Genomic DNA, 16,786 nt, shown 5'->3' on the forward strand with positions numbered 1-16,786 from the left:
CATAAGCCAATCCATCTCCCAGAACTATATCTGGCCCACGCCATGACGGATGGCGGGATGGAAACCGTTGCCTGTTACGGAAAGCAATGCCCCTCGTCACCGGCTGTAACCTTGAATGCGACACGCCTGCCATTACTGCACACAATATTCAGTATAAATAATGTATACTTCTCATATGTATTTAATAAGAACGCACAAGTGCAGGTTTACAGACTGCGCCTGTCAATCATTCCTGGGATGGCGACGAGCCCCTGTGTCATCTCCGGTGATGCCGCAATGGGATTCACACGCCATCCGGTGATAGATGACTAGTCCGTGGGTTTTTATTCAGTTTACTTATTGCTTCATAAATTACCTTCTCCGCTCACATTAATCTGATCTGTTCAGTGACATCTCCACCCGGCCGATCGCATTACCATTCCTGGCTGTGGCGCCATACAGCCCACGGAGATATATATTATATTACAGACAAGTAATGATCTGGGAGCTGCATACATTTGGATATTTAGTTCCCCGGCCATGTGTGAATTGTAAACATATACATAGTAACATTAATCCCTGCATACACCGGTATGTATACATAAATCTACATTATTTAGCATCACTGTAGGAGCGGCGCTGAGAACAGTTTCTAGGGGAAGCGATGGAAGCCTCCGAAGCCGCCATGTTGTACCGCTGTGATGTCATCACCAGGAATTATGAGAGATTAATTTCATCGATAGTAGTAAAATGTGCTAAGAATGGATTCAATCGGAAGTGGCATAATTAGTTGGACTTTTATCTACCGCCAATGTGACCGGGAATGTGACCAGAACAAATCGGGACTCTCCTGGGAACACTGAAAATCATGGGGTCTATTTACTAAGCCTTGGATGGAGATAAAGTACCAGCCAATCAGTGTCTTCACCTATATGCACTTAGACCTGACCTTCCAGCGTCTCGCTTGGATGAATGACGGGTATTTAAGTGCTATCGGTGCCTGTCCCCAGATATCGCAGTGCTGTGTCTGCATTACTTCTGAATCATGGCGTGACGAAATTTGCTCCTCTAGCCTGACGCCTGCCAGAGAGAACGCTGATGCCAAAGTTGTACCAATGGGCACACAACACATGGCATCACAAAGAAATTAATGCTGAATTGTAACAGACGTAGCTGGCTGTACCTCTGAACGTCTAATCCCCGGAGAAACTCTGGGAAATAAAGTGGAAAAACACTAATCAGATGAAGTACGGGCACGAAACTAGGTAATAAAATAGATTTTTGAGACACTGCCAACACACCGTTTGGTCGGCCATTCAGGGATGCATCCGGGGAAGACGCGGCAATGCATGCCGTTATCAAGGCGACGTTGATTAACCCCACAAGATTTGATTAAAGCTCAAATATCAGGGTAGTTCTATTGTTTCTTACTAATGTTGGTAGCAGAGCAAAGAGGCCCCTTTAATCTGAAGTCATTTCATATAAACTGAGTTCATTTTTCAGGGTACAAAGGTAGGGGGATGGGGTGTGGGGAGGTAGGTTCATTTTCATGAGCCTGTCAGCGTCTGCAGATTCCTGAGTGCGGAAACTGTTCAGTTTCCCAAATTTCTCATTAGCAAAGACATTCTGCAACTATAACTTGTTGAGGTAAAATGTAGTTGTTTGTTGCATACTGCCATATTTCTGTAAAGCTCTAGCCCCTAGTTTCACTTTAGGCTGAGCCGTTTTGAAACTGAAGGGACAAATCCTTTCACTGACAGCATATACAAAACAATTTTTAAGACCCACTTTAAAAAAATACTGCCAAAATGGATTCAAAGTCGTAGCACAATTGTATAATACAGGTTGAGTATCCCATATCCATATATTCCGAAATATGGAATATTCCGAAATACGGACTTTTTTGAGTGAGAGTGAGATAGTGAAACCTTTGTTTTTTGATGTCTCAATGTACACAAACTTTGTTTAATACACAAAGTTATTAAAAATATTGTATTAAATGACCTTCAGGCTGTGTGTATAAGGTGTATATGAAACATAAATGAATTGTGTGTATGTACACACACTTTGTTTAATGCACAAAGTTATAAAAAATATTGGCTAAAATGACCTTCAGGCTGTGTGTATAAGGTGTGTATGTAACATAAATGCATTCTGTGCTTAGACTTAGGTCCCATCACCATGATATCTCATTATGGTATGCAATTATTCCAAAATACGGAAAAATCCCATATCCAAAGTACCTCTGGTCCCAAGCATTTTGGATAAGGGAGACTCAACCTGTAGTATGTAAAAGCACGTAACAATAAAATAACACAGCAATCCTCGTCACATGTAATAACCTGTCAGCAGCCTGACATTAAACGTAACACTTCTTTTTTTATCAACACTGCATCAAAAACTAGCGACTTGTCAATTGTAGGTTTTATCTCTAATTATCTTTTTCCACCTTCTATTCAGCTGCAATTTATGCAAATGAGAAGCAATTCAACCTCAAATCTAGTCATTTAAAAATAAATAAAATGGCTCATGCAGAAACGGCCCATGCAGAAATGGCCCATGTAGAAAAGGCCCATGCAGAAATGGGTCTGGGACTGAGGGTCGACAGCACAAAGGTCGACACACCTTAGGTCGACGCCAATTGGTCGTCACACCTTAGGTCGACATGGACAAAATGTCGACATGGACAAAAGGTCGACAGGAACAAGGTCGACATGGAAAAAGGTCGACATGAGTTTTTTATGTTTTTTTGGTGTCGTTTTCTTTGTAGAGTGACCGGGAACCCCAATTAGTGCACCGCGTCCGCTCGCCATGCTTCGGGCATGGTGCCTTCGCTTCGCTCGGCACACTTTACCGTTCCAATCGTAGTCCACGTGGATCGTTAAGTATGAAAAGGTTCAAAAAAAGAAAAAAATCGTGAAAAACTCATGTCGACCTTTTTCCATGTCGACCTTGTTCCTGTCGACCTTTTGTCCATGTCGAGTTTTTGTCCATGTCGACCTAAGGTGTGTCGACCAATTGGCATCGACCTAAGGTGTGTCGACCTTTGTGCTGTCGACCTGAAGTCCGGATACCGCAGAAATGGTCCATACAGAAAAGGCCCATGCAGAAATGGTCCATACAGAAAAGGCCCATGCAGAAAAGGTCCATACAGAAAAGGCCCATGCAGAAAAGGCCCATGCAGAAAAGGTCCATACAGAAAAGGCCCATGCAGAAAAGGCCCATACAGAAAAGGCCCATGCAGAAATGGCCACCACACAAAACATATCAAGAACCTAAAATGCATCCCTCCCTTTGTTGAGACAATAGCTCAGCTCATTGTACAAATGATTTTGTTTAGTTCGTTCTCTGACTCACAGCACAACCTTGTAGCCCCCACATGTGATAATATACCTGCCCATTATTCTATTAACACCACTGTCATCAACCGCTGCTAGGTTTATGCTATCACTTCTAATAGGACCTGAACACAACATAGGAATCTGGTGATAGGTGCACGTGCCATCAGTCCCTACAGGTGACAGGCGCACGTGCCATCAGTCCCTACAGGTGAGAGGCGCACGTGCCATCAGTCCCTACAGGTGACAGGTGCACGTGCCATCAGTCCCTACAGGTGACAGGCGCACGTGCCATCAGTCCCTACAGGTGACAGGCGCACGTGCCATCAGTCCCTACAGGTGACAGGCGCACGTGCCATCAGTCCCTACAGGTGACAGGCGCACGTGCCATCAGTCCCTACAGGTGACAGGCGCACGTGCCATCAGTCCCTACAGGTGATAGGCGCACGTGCCATCAGTCCCTACAGGTGACAGGCGGACGTACCATCAGTCCCTACAGGTGACATGCGCACGTGCCATCAGTCCCTACAGGTGACAGGAGGACGTACTATCAGTCCCTACAGGTGACAGGCGCACGTGCCATCAGTCCCTACAGGTCACAGGCGCACGTGCCATCAGTCCCTACAGGTGACAGGCGCACGTGCCATCAGTCCCTACAGGTGATAGGCGCACGTGCCATCAGTCCCTACAGGTGACAGGTGCACGTGCCATCAGTCCCTACAGGTGACATGCGCACGTGCCATCAGTCCCTACAGGTGACAGGCGGACGTACCATCAGTCCCTACAGGTGACAGGTGCACGTGCCATCAGTCCCTACAGGTGACAGGCGCACAGTCTATAATCCCTACAGGTGACAGGCGCACAGTCTATAATCCCTACAGGTGATAGGCGCACAGTCTATAATCCCTACAGGTGACAGGCGCACAGTCTATAATCCCTACAGGTGATAGGCGCACAGTCTATAATCCCTATAGGTGATAGGTGCACAATCTATAATCCCTACAGGTGATAGGTGCCCATTCTGTCAGTCCCTACAGGTGATAGGCGGATGTCCCCTCAGTCCCTACAGGTGATAGGTGCACGTGCCATCAGTCCCTACAGGTGATAGGTGCACGTGCCATCAGTCCCTACAGGTGATAGACACATATTCTGTCAATCCCTACAGGTGACAGGCGCACAGTCTATAATCCCTATAGGTGATAGGTGCACAATCTATAATCCCTACAGGTGATAGGTGCACAATCTATAATCCCTACAGGTGATAGGCGCACAGTCTATAATCCCTACAGGTGATAGGTGCACAATCTATAATCCCTACAGGTGATAGGTGCACAATCTATAATCCCTACAGGTGATAGGCGCACATTCTGTCAGTCCCTACAGGTGATAGGCGCACAGCCTATAATCCCTATAGGTGATAGGTGCACAATCTATAATCCCTACAGGTGATAGGCGCACAGTCTATAATCCCTATAGGTGATAGGTGCAAAATCTATAATCCCTATAGGTGATAGGTGCACAATCTATAATCCCTACAGGTGACAGGCGCACAGTCTATAATCCCTATAGGTGATAGGTGCACAATCTATAATCCCTACAGGTGATAGGCGCACAGTCTACAATCCCTACAGGTGACAGGCGCACGTGCCATCAGTCCCTACAGGTGATAGGCGCACGTGCCATCAGTCCCTACAGGTGATAGGCGCACGTGCCATCAGTCCCTACAGGTGATAGGCGCACGTGCCATCAGTCCCTACAGGTGATAGGTGCACGTGCAATCAGTCCCTACAGGTGATAGGTGCACAATCTATAATCCCTACAGGTGACAGGCGCACAGTCTACAATCCCTACAGGTGACAGGCGCACAGTCTATAATCCCTATAGGTGATAGGTGCACAATCTATAATCCCTACAGGTGATAGGTGCACAATCTATAATCCCTACAGGTGATAGGCGCACAGTCTATAATCCCTACAGGTGACAGGCGCACAGTCTATAATCCCTATAGGTGATAGGTGCACAATCTATAATCCCTATAGGTGATAGGTGCACAATCTATAATCCCTACAGGTGATAGGTGCACAATCTATAATCCCTACAGGTGATAGGCGCACAGTCTATAATCCCTACAGGTGACAGGCGCACAGTCTATAATCCCTACAGGTGATAGGTGCACAATCTATAATCCCTACAGGTGATAGGTGCCCATTCTGTCAGTCCCTACAGGTGATAGGCGGACGTACCATCAGTCCCTACAGGTGACAGGTGCACGTGCCATCAGTCCCTACAGGTGATAGGTGCACGTGCCATCAGTCCCTACAGGTGATAGACACATATTCTGTCAGTCCCTACAGGTGACAGGCGCACAGTCTATAATCCCTATAGGTGATAGGTGCACAATCTATAATCCCTACAGGTGATAGGCGCACAGTCTATAATCCCTACAGGTGATAGGTGCACAATCTATAATCCCTACAGGTGATAGGTGCACAATCTATAATCCCTACAGGTGATAGGCGCACATTCTGTCAGTCCCTACAGGTGATAGGCGCACAGCCTATAATCCCTATAGGTGATAGGCGCACAATCTATAATCCCTACAGGTGATAGGCACACAGTCTATAATCCCTATAGGTGATAGGTGCACAATCTATAATCCCTACAGGTGATAGGCGCACAGTCTACAATCCCTACAGGTGACAGGCGCACAGTCTATAATCCCTATAGGTGATAGGTGCACAATCTATAATCCCTACAGGTGATAGGCGCACATTCTGTCAGTCCCTACAGGTGATAGGCGCACAGCCTATAATCCCTACAGGTGATAGGTGCACAATCTATAATCCCTACAGGTGATAGGTGCACAATCTATAATCCCTACAGGTGACAGGCGCACAGCCTATAATCCCTACAGGTGATAGGTGCACAATCTATAATCCCTACAGGTGACAGGCGCACAGCCTATAATCCCTACAGGTGATAGGTGCACAATCTATAATCCCTACAGGTGACAGGCGCACAGTCTATAATCCCTATAGGTGATAGTTGCACAATCTATAATCCCTACAGGTGATATGCGCACATTCTGTCAGTCCCTACAGGTTACAGGCACACAGTCTATAATCCCTACAGTTGATAGGCACACATTCTATCAATCCCTACAGGTAATAGCCACATGTTCCACCAATCCCTACAGGTGAGAGGCACATGTCCAGTCAGCGTCCCTCCAGCACTGTCTGCCTAGCTCCACCAAATGACGTGTGTGCTGGTGAGAGAGTCCAGCCCTATGATCAATGCCTCCATTTTGTACCAATCTCAGATTATCATAGTACGGACCTTCAACCAAGAGCAGTTCCCACATTGCGAGGTGAGGGTACAGCAATTGTGTATGGAATGGGGCAGGGGACAAAGGAGGGGCCAAGGACTAACAAGGACCAATGAAACCCTGTAAAATTCCCCTAACGTTGCCCTGTCACCTCTCACTGTTCTGTCTGCGGTGGGGGAAGGGAGCACGTGGCGGCCATTCCCACAAAAAATGTCCACGACACAAATGCTGATCTACGTCACCTGCACCCTGGTCGGGCAACCAAACAAGATGGATCCTTAGAGCTTTGCCCAAATGGCCTCATCTGAGGTGTCCAGTTCTAGAGCTGTATACTATAATCCCGTCATGTTACCTCCTACAAACATCCCACCCCTGCTCCTCGCTACTTGAGGTGACGATTACTCAGCTTTCATCTACGATAAGATCACAATAGAAATGTATTTCAAAGCTGATCTGAGGCTTTGTCCTGACTGCGATCCAGCATCCAGCCTCGGAGCCTGGGCCGCCTTTGTGAAGAAATTCTTGGAAGCGTTAGATAAGTGCCGAGACCCGCCTGGAAACATGGGTAGTTTGGCAGGGGTCAGGGAAGGGTTGTTGTTTTGTATTTGAACAGTTTTAACTCTGTACAACAACACTGATGTAAACAATGGTGCGGTCTCAGGAAATCGGCTCCAGGAGTAAGAGCTGTGTACGTTTCCTGCGCGGTGCTCTATTACACAGGAATGCCAGGATCAGAGGCCTTTATGGTCTAAGCCCAACGGTGGGATCTGGTGATATGTTAAACAGGACATGCGGGAAGGTACTGTACATGGCCCCTAATCCTCAGATTTCCATCACTGGCAGGGGCCTTCATGGGTTGGTGTGGTGGCCAGAGTGGATTTGTTGAAGGGACCCCCCACTCACCTATTGGCCCCGTATCAGTGATACCCTCCCTGCCCCCACAGTAGTTCTGCCGCTGTTCATACATTACATAGAAGCAGCATATATTTGACATGTTGTGTAATCTTTAGAAGTCTATTTATGAAGCAATGATAAGCCAAATCTCCAGCAAAAACAATGGAGATGAGAGCAAGGGGTAGAGAACCACTTGTTCCTCCCATGGTACTTCATTTTCTGCCACTTACTGTCATCCCCATAAACTTCTCTGGGTCTGAGTCATTTTAGGGAGCACCGGAAAGTTTTGCTTTTCACCACAAATAACACCCTCTCCGGCTGTCATTAGCGTCACCCAGCAATAGGTAACACCAGAGCAGTAGAGGCTTCGCTGGATCCCCACCATGTTATAAATCACTGTGCGCAAACGTTAGTTCCTACATGTGCACTTCCTGCGTCAGGCCGCTGGTGACAGGGAGCAAACCCTGGAACATTTTGGAGCTCATTTATCAACGACTGATAAAACTTGTTGTGTATGATCAATGGTGCTCCAGCCAATCAGCTCCCAACTGTTATGTATTTGAAAAATGACAGTTGGAAGCCACACGTTTTATCACTCACAAGTTTTATCACTCGTTGATAAATGGGCCCCCTTGTGTACAGTTACCATTTGCAGGCTCCTCCTGCTTAATTTAAATATGCAAATACAGGTTTGGATTCTGTTCAACTCTAAAAACGATTCAGCGGACAGTTGAAGCCTAATCTTACATGCTGCATCCCTAACATTTAGTATTTTGCAAATAATTTTCTAATGCTGTCACATTTCAGAAATCCTGCAACATAGTCCCAATTCCCAGAATAACAGCCCTTTATATCTCTCACATGAATCATCTTACCAGGAATAAGTGGCGAGGATGGCGGTTCCTCCCAGACACCTTCATTAGTGTCCCTTCCTTGACAAACTCCTGGGAGAATAGACAGATTGGTGTAAGAAACGGGACAAGCAGAAGAATGAACCAATCTCACGTCATGTGACCTTCCTACTCCTTACACTTCACATCACAATCCCAATTAACACTAAAAATAGGATCATTTATTCTTTTCCTTCTGCAGAAAAACATCCAGTCTGTACAAACGATGTCTTTCTGTAAAGTGTTGCTCTCCAAGGCAATTATACGTGTTTCCACAGATAGAAGTGTTGCAGGTTGGCCGATATATCGGTAATAGGGGCCCATTGTTTAATAAAAAAACAGTAATAAATATATGATGAAGAAACCTTTAATGATGTTGACATATAGGGCTGATTCAATTAAGGGTTAGTCTCATGTGGCCTGCGCAATGCGCCACTTACGGGACATAAAACACTGGGGGTTATTTTTGCTCTCTGTTCTATGACACATTAGTAACAATGGGGGTTATTCCAAGTTGATCGCAGCAGGAATTTAGTTAGCAACTGGGCAAAACCATGTGCACTGCAGGGGAGGCAGATGTAACATGTGCAGAGATAGTTAGATCTAGGTGGGTTATATTGTTTCTGTGCAGGGTAAATACTGGCTGCTTTATTTTTACACTGCAATTTAGATTTCAGTTTGATCACACCCCACCCAAATCTAACTCTCTCTGCACATGTTACATCTGCCCCCCCCCCCCCCCCCCCCCCCTCCAGTGCACATGGGCACATGGGGGGTAATTCCAAGTTGATCGCAGCAGGAATTTTTTTAGCAGTTATAACATGTGCAAAGAGAGTTAGATTTGGGTGGGTTACTTTATTTCTGTGCAGGGTAAATACTGGCTGCTTTATTTTTACACTGCAAATCAGATTGCAGATTGAACACACCACACCCAAATCTAACTCTCTGCAAATGTTATATCTGCCTCCCCTGCAGTGCACATGGTTTTGCCCAATTGCTAAAAAATTTCCTGCTGCGATCAACTTGGAATTACCCCCATGGTTTTACCCAACTACTAACAAATTTGCTGCTGTGATCAGATCTGAATTAGGCCTAATGAGCAATATTTATTGGCGTACGTGTCCAGCGGAGACGCATAACACAAGGTTACGATAGGACCTTGCGCATAATTCTATTGGTCCGCGAATCACATGCTAGGGCTCATTTTATATCAAGGCATTTAGGTGCTATATCAGCACTGAATCACAGACACCGATTAGTAATTAGCTTTTATCTGCCCAGTGCAAGTTACACAGTGAACGATTGTGTCTGATTGGCTGCTATAATGAATTGCAAATGATGTGCCTAAAAACTGTTTGGAGGGGAAATTAATAAAACTTTCTCTGTGTTTGGTCAAACATGGCAGTATTACACACTGTGGCTAAGCGCCCTCTGGCAATATGTATTCCCAACTGCGGCTAAGCGCCCTCCGGCAATATGTATTCCCCACTGCGGCTAAGCACCCTCTGGCAATATGTATTCCACACTGCGGCTAAGCGTCCTCTGGCAATATTTATTCTGCACTGCAGCTAAGCACCTTCTGGCAATATGTATTCCGCATTGCGACTAAGTGCCCTCTGGTAATATGTATGACATAAACAAGGCAGTATTCCACACTGCAGCTAAGCGCCATCTGGTAATATGTATGACATAAACAAGGCAGTATTCCACACTGCAGCTAAGCACCATCTGGTAATATGTATGACATAAACAAGGCAGTATTCCACACTGCAGCTAAGCGCCCTCTGGCAATATGTATTCCACACTGCAGCTAAGCGCCCTCTGGTAATATGTATGACATAGACGTGGCAGTATTCCGCACTGCGGCTAAGCACCCTCCAGCGATATGTATGACATAAACAAGGCAGTATCCTGCGCTGCGGCAAAGCGCTCTCCGGCAATATGTATGGCATAAACAAGGCAATATTCTGCACTGCGGCTAAGCACCTCCAGCGATATGTATGACATAAACAAGGCAGTATTCTGCACTGCGGCAAAGCGCCCTCCGGCAATATGTATGACATAGACGTGGCAGTATTCTGCACTGCGGCTAAGCACCCTCCAGCGATATGTATGACATAAACATGGCAGTATTCTGCACTGCGGCAAAGCGCCCTCCGGCAATATCTATGACATAAACAAGGCAATATTCTGCACTGCAGCTAGGCGCCCTCTGACAATATGTATGACATAAACATGGCAGTATTCTGCACTGCGGCTAAGCGCCCTCCGGCAATATGTAGACATAAACGAGGCAGTATTCTGCACTGTGGCTAAGCGCCCTTTGGCAATATGTATGACATAAACATGGCAGTGTTCCGCACTGCGGCTAAGCGCCCTCCGGCAATATGTATGACATAGACGTGGCAGTATTCCGCACTGCGGCTGAGCACCCTCCAGCGATATGTATGACATAAACAAGGCAGTATTCTGCGCTGCGGCAAAGCGCCCTCCGGCAATATGTATGATATAAACAAGGCAGTATTCTGCACTGCAGCTAGGCGCCCTCTGACAATATGTATGACATAAACATGGCAGTGTTCCGCACTGCGGCTAAGCGCCCTCCGGCAATATGTATGACATAGACGTGGCAGTATTCCGCACTGCGGCTGAGCACCCTCCAGCGATATGTATGACATAAACAAGGCAGTATTCTGCGCTGCGGCAAAGCGCCCTCCGGCAATATGTATGACATAAACAAGGCAGTATTCCGCACTGCGGCTAAGCGCCCTCCGGCAATATGTATGACATAAACAAGGCAGTATTCCGCACTGCGGCTAAGCACCCTCTGGCAATATGTATGACATAAACAAGGCAGTATTCTGCACTGTGGCTAAGTGCCCTCTGGCAATATGTATGACATAAACATGGCAGTGTTCCGCACTGCGGCTAAGCGCCCTCCAGCGATATGTATGACATAAACAAGGCAGTATTCTGCACTGCGGCAAAGCGCCCTCCGGCAATATGTATGACATAAACAAGGCAGTATTCTGCACTGCGGCTAAGCACCCTCCAGCGATATGTATGACATAAACAAGGCAGTATTCTGCACTGCGGCAAAGCGCCCTCCGGCAATATCTATGACATAAACAAGGCAATATTCTGCACTGCAGCTAGGCGCCCTCTGACAATATGTATGACATAAACATGGCAGTATTCTGCACTGCGGCTAAGCGCCCTCCGGCAATATGTATGACATAAACAAGGCAGTATTCTGCGCTGCGGCAAAGCGCCCTCCGGCAATATGTATGACATAAACAAGGCAGTATTCTGCACTGCGGCTAAGCACCCTTCAGCGATATGTATGACATAAACAAGGCAGTATTCTGCACTGCGGCAAAGCGCCCTCCGGCAATATCTATGACATAAACAAGGCAATATTCTGCACTGCAGCTAGGCGCCCTCTGACAATATGTATGACATAAACATGGCAGTATTCTGCACTGCGGCTAAGCGCCCTCCGGCAATATGTATGACATATACAAGGCAGTATTCCGCACTGCGGCTAAGCGCCTTCCGGCAAAGCGCCCTCCGGCAATATCTATGACATAAACAAGGCAGTATTCCGCACTGCGGATAAGCACCCTCTGGCAATATGTATGACATAAACAAGGCAGTATTCTGCACTGTGGCTAAGCGCCCTCTGACAATATGTATGACATAAACATGGCAGTATTCTGCACTGCGGCTAAGCGCCCTCCGGCAATATGTATGACATAAACAAGGCAGTGTTGAGCACTGCGGCTAAGCACCCTCTGGCAATATGTATGACATAAACAAGGCAGTATTCTGCACTGCGGCTAAGCACCCTCTGGCAATATGTATGACATAAACAAGGCAGTATTCTGCACTGTGGCTAAGTGCCCTCTGGCAATATGTAGACACAAACATCCAACACGGCAATTAGGTTATTTTTTAACTATTACTATGCCATCCATGCAGCTGAACCAATGACCCAGTACAAGTAACGGTGCCAGTTTCAGGAATGCTGCACATGAAGTGACCACAGGTAAGCAACCTGTTTCATTATTTTCTCCTCATTAGGTCCTGGCATACTCACCATTACTATACAGAAACTAGGATAGAAACAAGGGGTGGAAAATATGAAGCTAATTTAAATTGGATGATAAAACACTAAAATCAAACAATTTCCTATAAATAATTTTAGAATATTATATACACTAATATTAAACATTATAACCTGCGGCAGCGGCAGAACATGGTGAGTGAGCCCCCTTGAAACTGGAGGCCCAATGCACCTGCCCACTCTGCCCAGCAAGAAATATGATGTTTTTCTGTAGTGCTGCAAACTGTACATTAATAGCATTATAGTAAAGGGGTAATTGGCTGGAACATTGGCCCTCATTCCGAGTTGTTCGCTCACTAGCTGCTTTTAGCAGCATTGCACACGCTAAGCCGCCGCCCTCTGGGAGTGTATCTTAGCTTAGCAGAATTGCGAATAGAAATTTCTTAGCAGTTTCTGAGTAGCTCGAGACTTACTCCTACACTGCGATCAGTTCAGTCAGTTTCGTTCCTGGTTTGACGTCACACACACGCCCAGCGTTCGCCCACACACTCCCCCGTTTCTTCAGACACTCCCACGTTTTTCCCTGACACGCCTGCGTTTTTCCGCACACTCCCAGAAAACGTCCAGTTTCCGCCCAGAAACACCCACTTCCTGTCAATCACACTACGATCAGCAGAACGATGAAAAAACCTTGTTAGGCCGTAAGTAAAATACCAAACTTTTGTGCAAATTTACTTGGCGCAGGAGCACTGCGAACATTGCGCATGCGCAGTTTGCGACTAATCACTCCGTAGCGAGAAAAAAAAAACGAGCGAACAACTCGGAATGAGGGCCATTATCAGGAACTACTAATGAAATGTCTGTGAGTGATGAAGGTCGGATTGATCCGTAATTTCTAAGTCCTCCGCTTACCCTTCCCGGCTGGAGCAGGCTGCGCTGTCTTCTGACACTGTGCTCAATCTGCACTAGCTTCTGTAGGTTCTCCTTCAACAAACACAATAGAACAGAACATGAATTGACTCTCTCATAATGAAATGAGAAATGACATCAGCAAATGATATTTTAATTATCCGGCTTTGTTATAACGAAGTGTAAATCACTCCTGGACTCGTAACAAACAGAAGCTGACGGCAGGATTTCTCTGCTTCTTGTCTGATTTACAGCAACATTCACACAATGGGGGAAAGCCGCCAGGTGGTGCGTGCGCGAGACGGCTGTGTGAATCGCACCACACACAGCTCTGCATTGGTTACAACACATATTACTGAGTTTTGCAAAAGAGCGACTCATTATCGTAGATGTGAATCTATGTTTTAATTAACGTAAAAAAAAAAAAACCTGTTTGGCTTATTCTGAACCATTTCTTTGTGCCATCATGAATTAGCATTGGCTGAACAAACATCTTATGCGGCTGTAACTGGCTTGTTATACTGTCACTTTATAATGCTTTGTACGCTAGAATGTCTGAAATGTGTACTTTAATCAAGTTTATATAAATATATTCATTTTTACAAGACCCTTTACATTAAATATGCGCTTCAGAGGTGGTCTCATTAAAAAAAATGGATATTGTCTTCCTAGACCTAGAAGATAAAGGTTTGCGGCATATATTATGGTTTAATTATTGATGCATTTTATTTATCACACAGTAGCTGAAATACACAAACTCTCCATCTTGAATATACAATGCAACATTTTGTGGGGTGGACTTATATCCAATCCCCCCTCCCCACACACACACACACACACACACACACACACACACACACACACACACATACCAATACCGTCTCCTGCGGAGCTTACAGTCTAATTTCCCTACCACAGGTAAACAAACACTCCCCAGGACTAATTTAGTCAGAGTCCAAACATCTTAACAGTGATAGGTATTACTACTAACCACAGTGCCATCCTGCCGCCTTTTAATGTACCTAGGGTATTATGTACACTAGTTATGGGGAATTATTAGTTAGTTCCTCAGAAGCAGATTCAGACTTTCAGATTTGTTTCGCATCCTTCTGCTGTAAGAAAAGCTTCATGTCTGCCCGATCATATTCTGATATACTGTAGCTATTGATCTAGTCTAATATTGATCGGAGAGCGAGAAATTATCCAGACAGAGAGAAAACTCTCCGCACTCTCCCGTGGGGGCTGACATGTTGGTGCCCACGAAATTGCTCATTCCTGACAAGTAACCTCTGGGGGAAACACACGTAAAGGATGAGTCAAGACTATTCGCAGAGTGAGAGAGGTACAACATAACAACTTAATAATAAAGGAAAACAGTGTACAATGAAGGTTGGTGAGGCATATACATGTGTGTGTGTATATATATATATATATATATATATATATATAGCTCTATATATATATATATATATAGCTCTATATATATATATATATATAGAGAGAGAGAGAGAGAATGAGAGAGAGAGAGAGAGCTATATATATATATATATACACGTATAGAGATCTCTCTCTCTCTCTCTCTCTCTCTCTCTCTATATATATATATATATATATGTCAGTGGGTACTAAAAATGCACAGGGGGAACTTATAATATGCAAATCCCAGGGACTCTTCCAATCAGCTGTTAGTTTTGATATACCTTGTGCAAATTAGACAGTGAGATGAAAGTAGACATTTGATAGGTTGCTATGGGATACTGCACATCTGCATATTGTTGGTGCCTAGCCCCTGCTGTAACATGTCAGATTAAATATGTCTTCACTGATATATTTCCCATGGGTCAGTGACACAGAATGACCTAAATGCCAGCACCCCGGAATGGTCCAGAGGCGTTTACTTCATGGGAACCAGTCCCCCTTTCTTACAAGGGGTTTACATGGCTGCCCTGAGTCACTGGTATCACTGACATGGCAGGGACGGATGGTAACTCTCCGGCTGGTGGATGTATTAAGGCCTAATAACTTGCTGTAGAGTTTTTTATGCAAATGGAGAAATGAAGCTGCAATGGTGGTGGCGGTTTCTGTGCTGGTTGATCAATGCTGATAAACATGGCCACACGCATTCAGTACACACACAGGAGACCATAGTATACTTTTCTGGTTGTTAGACCTCTGCAGTTGTGTCAAGGTTTCTATAGTTTATACTCCCTTAAAACTCTGTCATACAATTATATCATTCGGCCTTGGATCAAAATTGGCATTGGTAATATGAGTATTAATAGCAATATTCATGCAGTCTCACAAATGGCTCATCCATAGCAGCCTAACCTCCTGGAAGGTCCGGAAGGCTTCAAAATTTTGGGGCATCCTTCCAGAGTTCGAAGAAAGCTCCCCCCCCCCCCCCCATGGTGTGAAGTGGGTGGGGCACTGTTGACATGATTTGCATCATCAGGCTGAGATGGATGTGACGTCATGATGGCCCCTCCCGCTGAACATAAGAAATCTACAGTGTCTACATTTTTTCCCCACTGCTGACACCAAATTCACGCAGGATGTTTGCAGCATTTATTTTAGGATTCTGTTTTTCTGACACAACATGCACAATCCCTTTTCCTGTGTTACCGTGCAGTTATCTGACCCATCGGGACTTAGAACACTTCCTGTTACACCAGGATGACCCGTCACCATGACCGGATTGTGACAAGCAGGAAGTATAAAAAAAAAAACGTAAACAAAACAACAAACATAGGGGCAGATTTATCAAAACTTGGAGAGATAAAGTGGAGAGAGTTAAAGTACCAACCAACCAGCTCCTAACTGCAGTTTTTCAGTCACAGTCTGTAACACGGCAGTTAGAAGCTGATTGGTTGGTAATTTATCTCTCTCCACTTTATCTCTCTCAAAGCTTTGATAAATCTCCCCCTAACTATCAGAGTTATAAAACAACTTGGCTGTAATGTGTTAGACAACGTGGTGCTCTGGGGACTGAAACCATTGACAATATAGAGGCATGAGGCACTGTGCTACCTGTTTTATCAAAGCCATAAAGAGGCATGCACCTCATGCCTCGTGGCACGGCAAGTTCCTTGTGATTTTAGCAAGCTAATCGGTGGCAGAATGAAGGTGGGCGGTACACCTGGACCCTCCAGCTTCAGCCGCAGGCAATGTATGTATTTTGGCAGCGCACGATGACAGCGCACACTCACCCCTTGGTGCATACTCTCGTTAGCTCGATCTGCAACTTCTGATACAATCAGCAGGGCCGCTGTAATAAGAAACATATTTCATTATTATCTCTTCCGTCTGTAAATCTATCATACACATTACCCGCTACAATGCACAGGTTCCAAATATCATGGGGATAAAATAATGAGCCGCTAATAGC

At 45.4% G+C, this 16,786-nt stretch overlaps 1 protein-coding gene across 4 annotated transcripts in view; it reads right to left on the reverse strand.

The window, feature by feature from the left end:
* FGD5 (FYVE, RhoGEF and PH domain containing 5) overlaps positions 1 to 16,786 on the reverse strand; it is a 244,466-nt gene that overhangs the window by 25,200 nt on the left and 202,480 nt on the right. For all 4 annotated transcript variants that reach the window (XM_063941238.1, XM_063941236.1, XM_063941235.1 and 1 more), the window contains exons 10-12: positions 16,608 to 16,666; positions 13,405 to 13,476; positions 8,412 to 8,480 (exon numbers count right to left, since the gene is read on the reverse strand). In XM_063941238.1, the coding sequence (XP_063797308.1) occupies positions 8,412 to 8,480; positions 13,405 to 13,476; positions 16,608 to 16,666 (200 nt within the window). The remainder of the gene's footprint in view (positions 1 to 8,411; positions 8,481 to 13,404; positions 13,477 to 16,607; positions 16,667 to 16,786) is intronic.

This window comes from Pseudophryne corroboree, chromosome 9 (genome assembly GCF_028390025.1).
Source record: "Pseudophryne corroboree isolate aPseCor3 chromosome 9, aPseCor3.hap2, whole genome shotgun sequence".
Lineage (NCBI taxonomy): Eukaryota > Metazoa > Chordata > Amphibia > Anura > Myobatrachidae > Pseudophryne > Pseudophryne corroboree.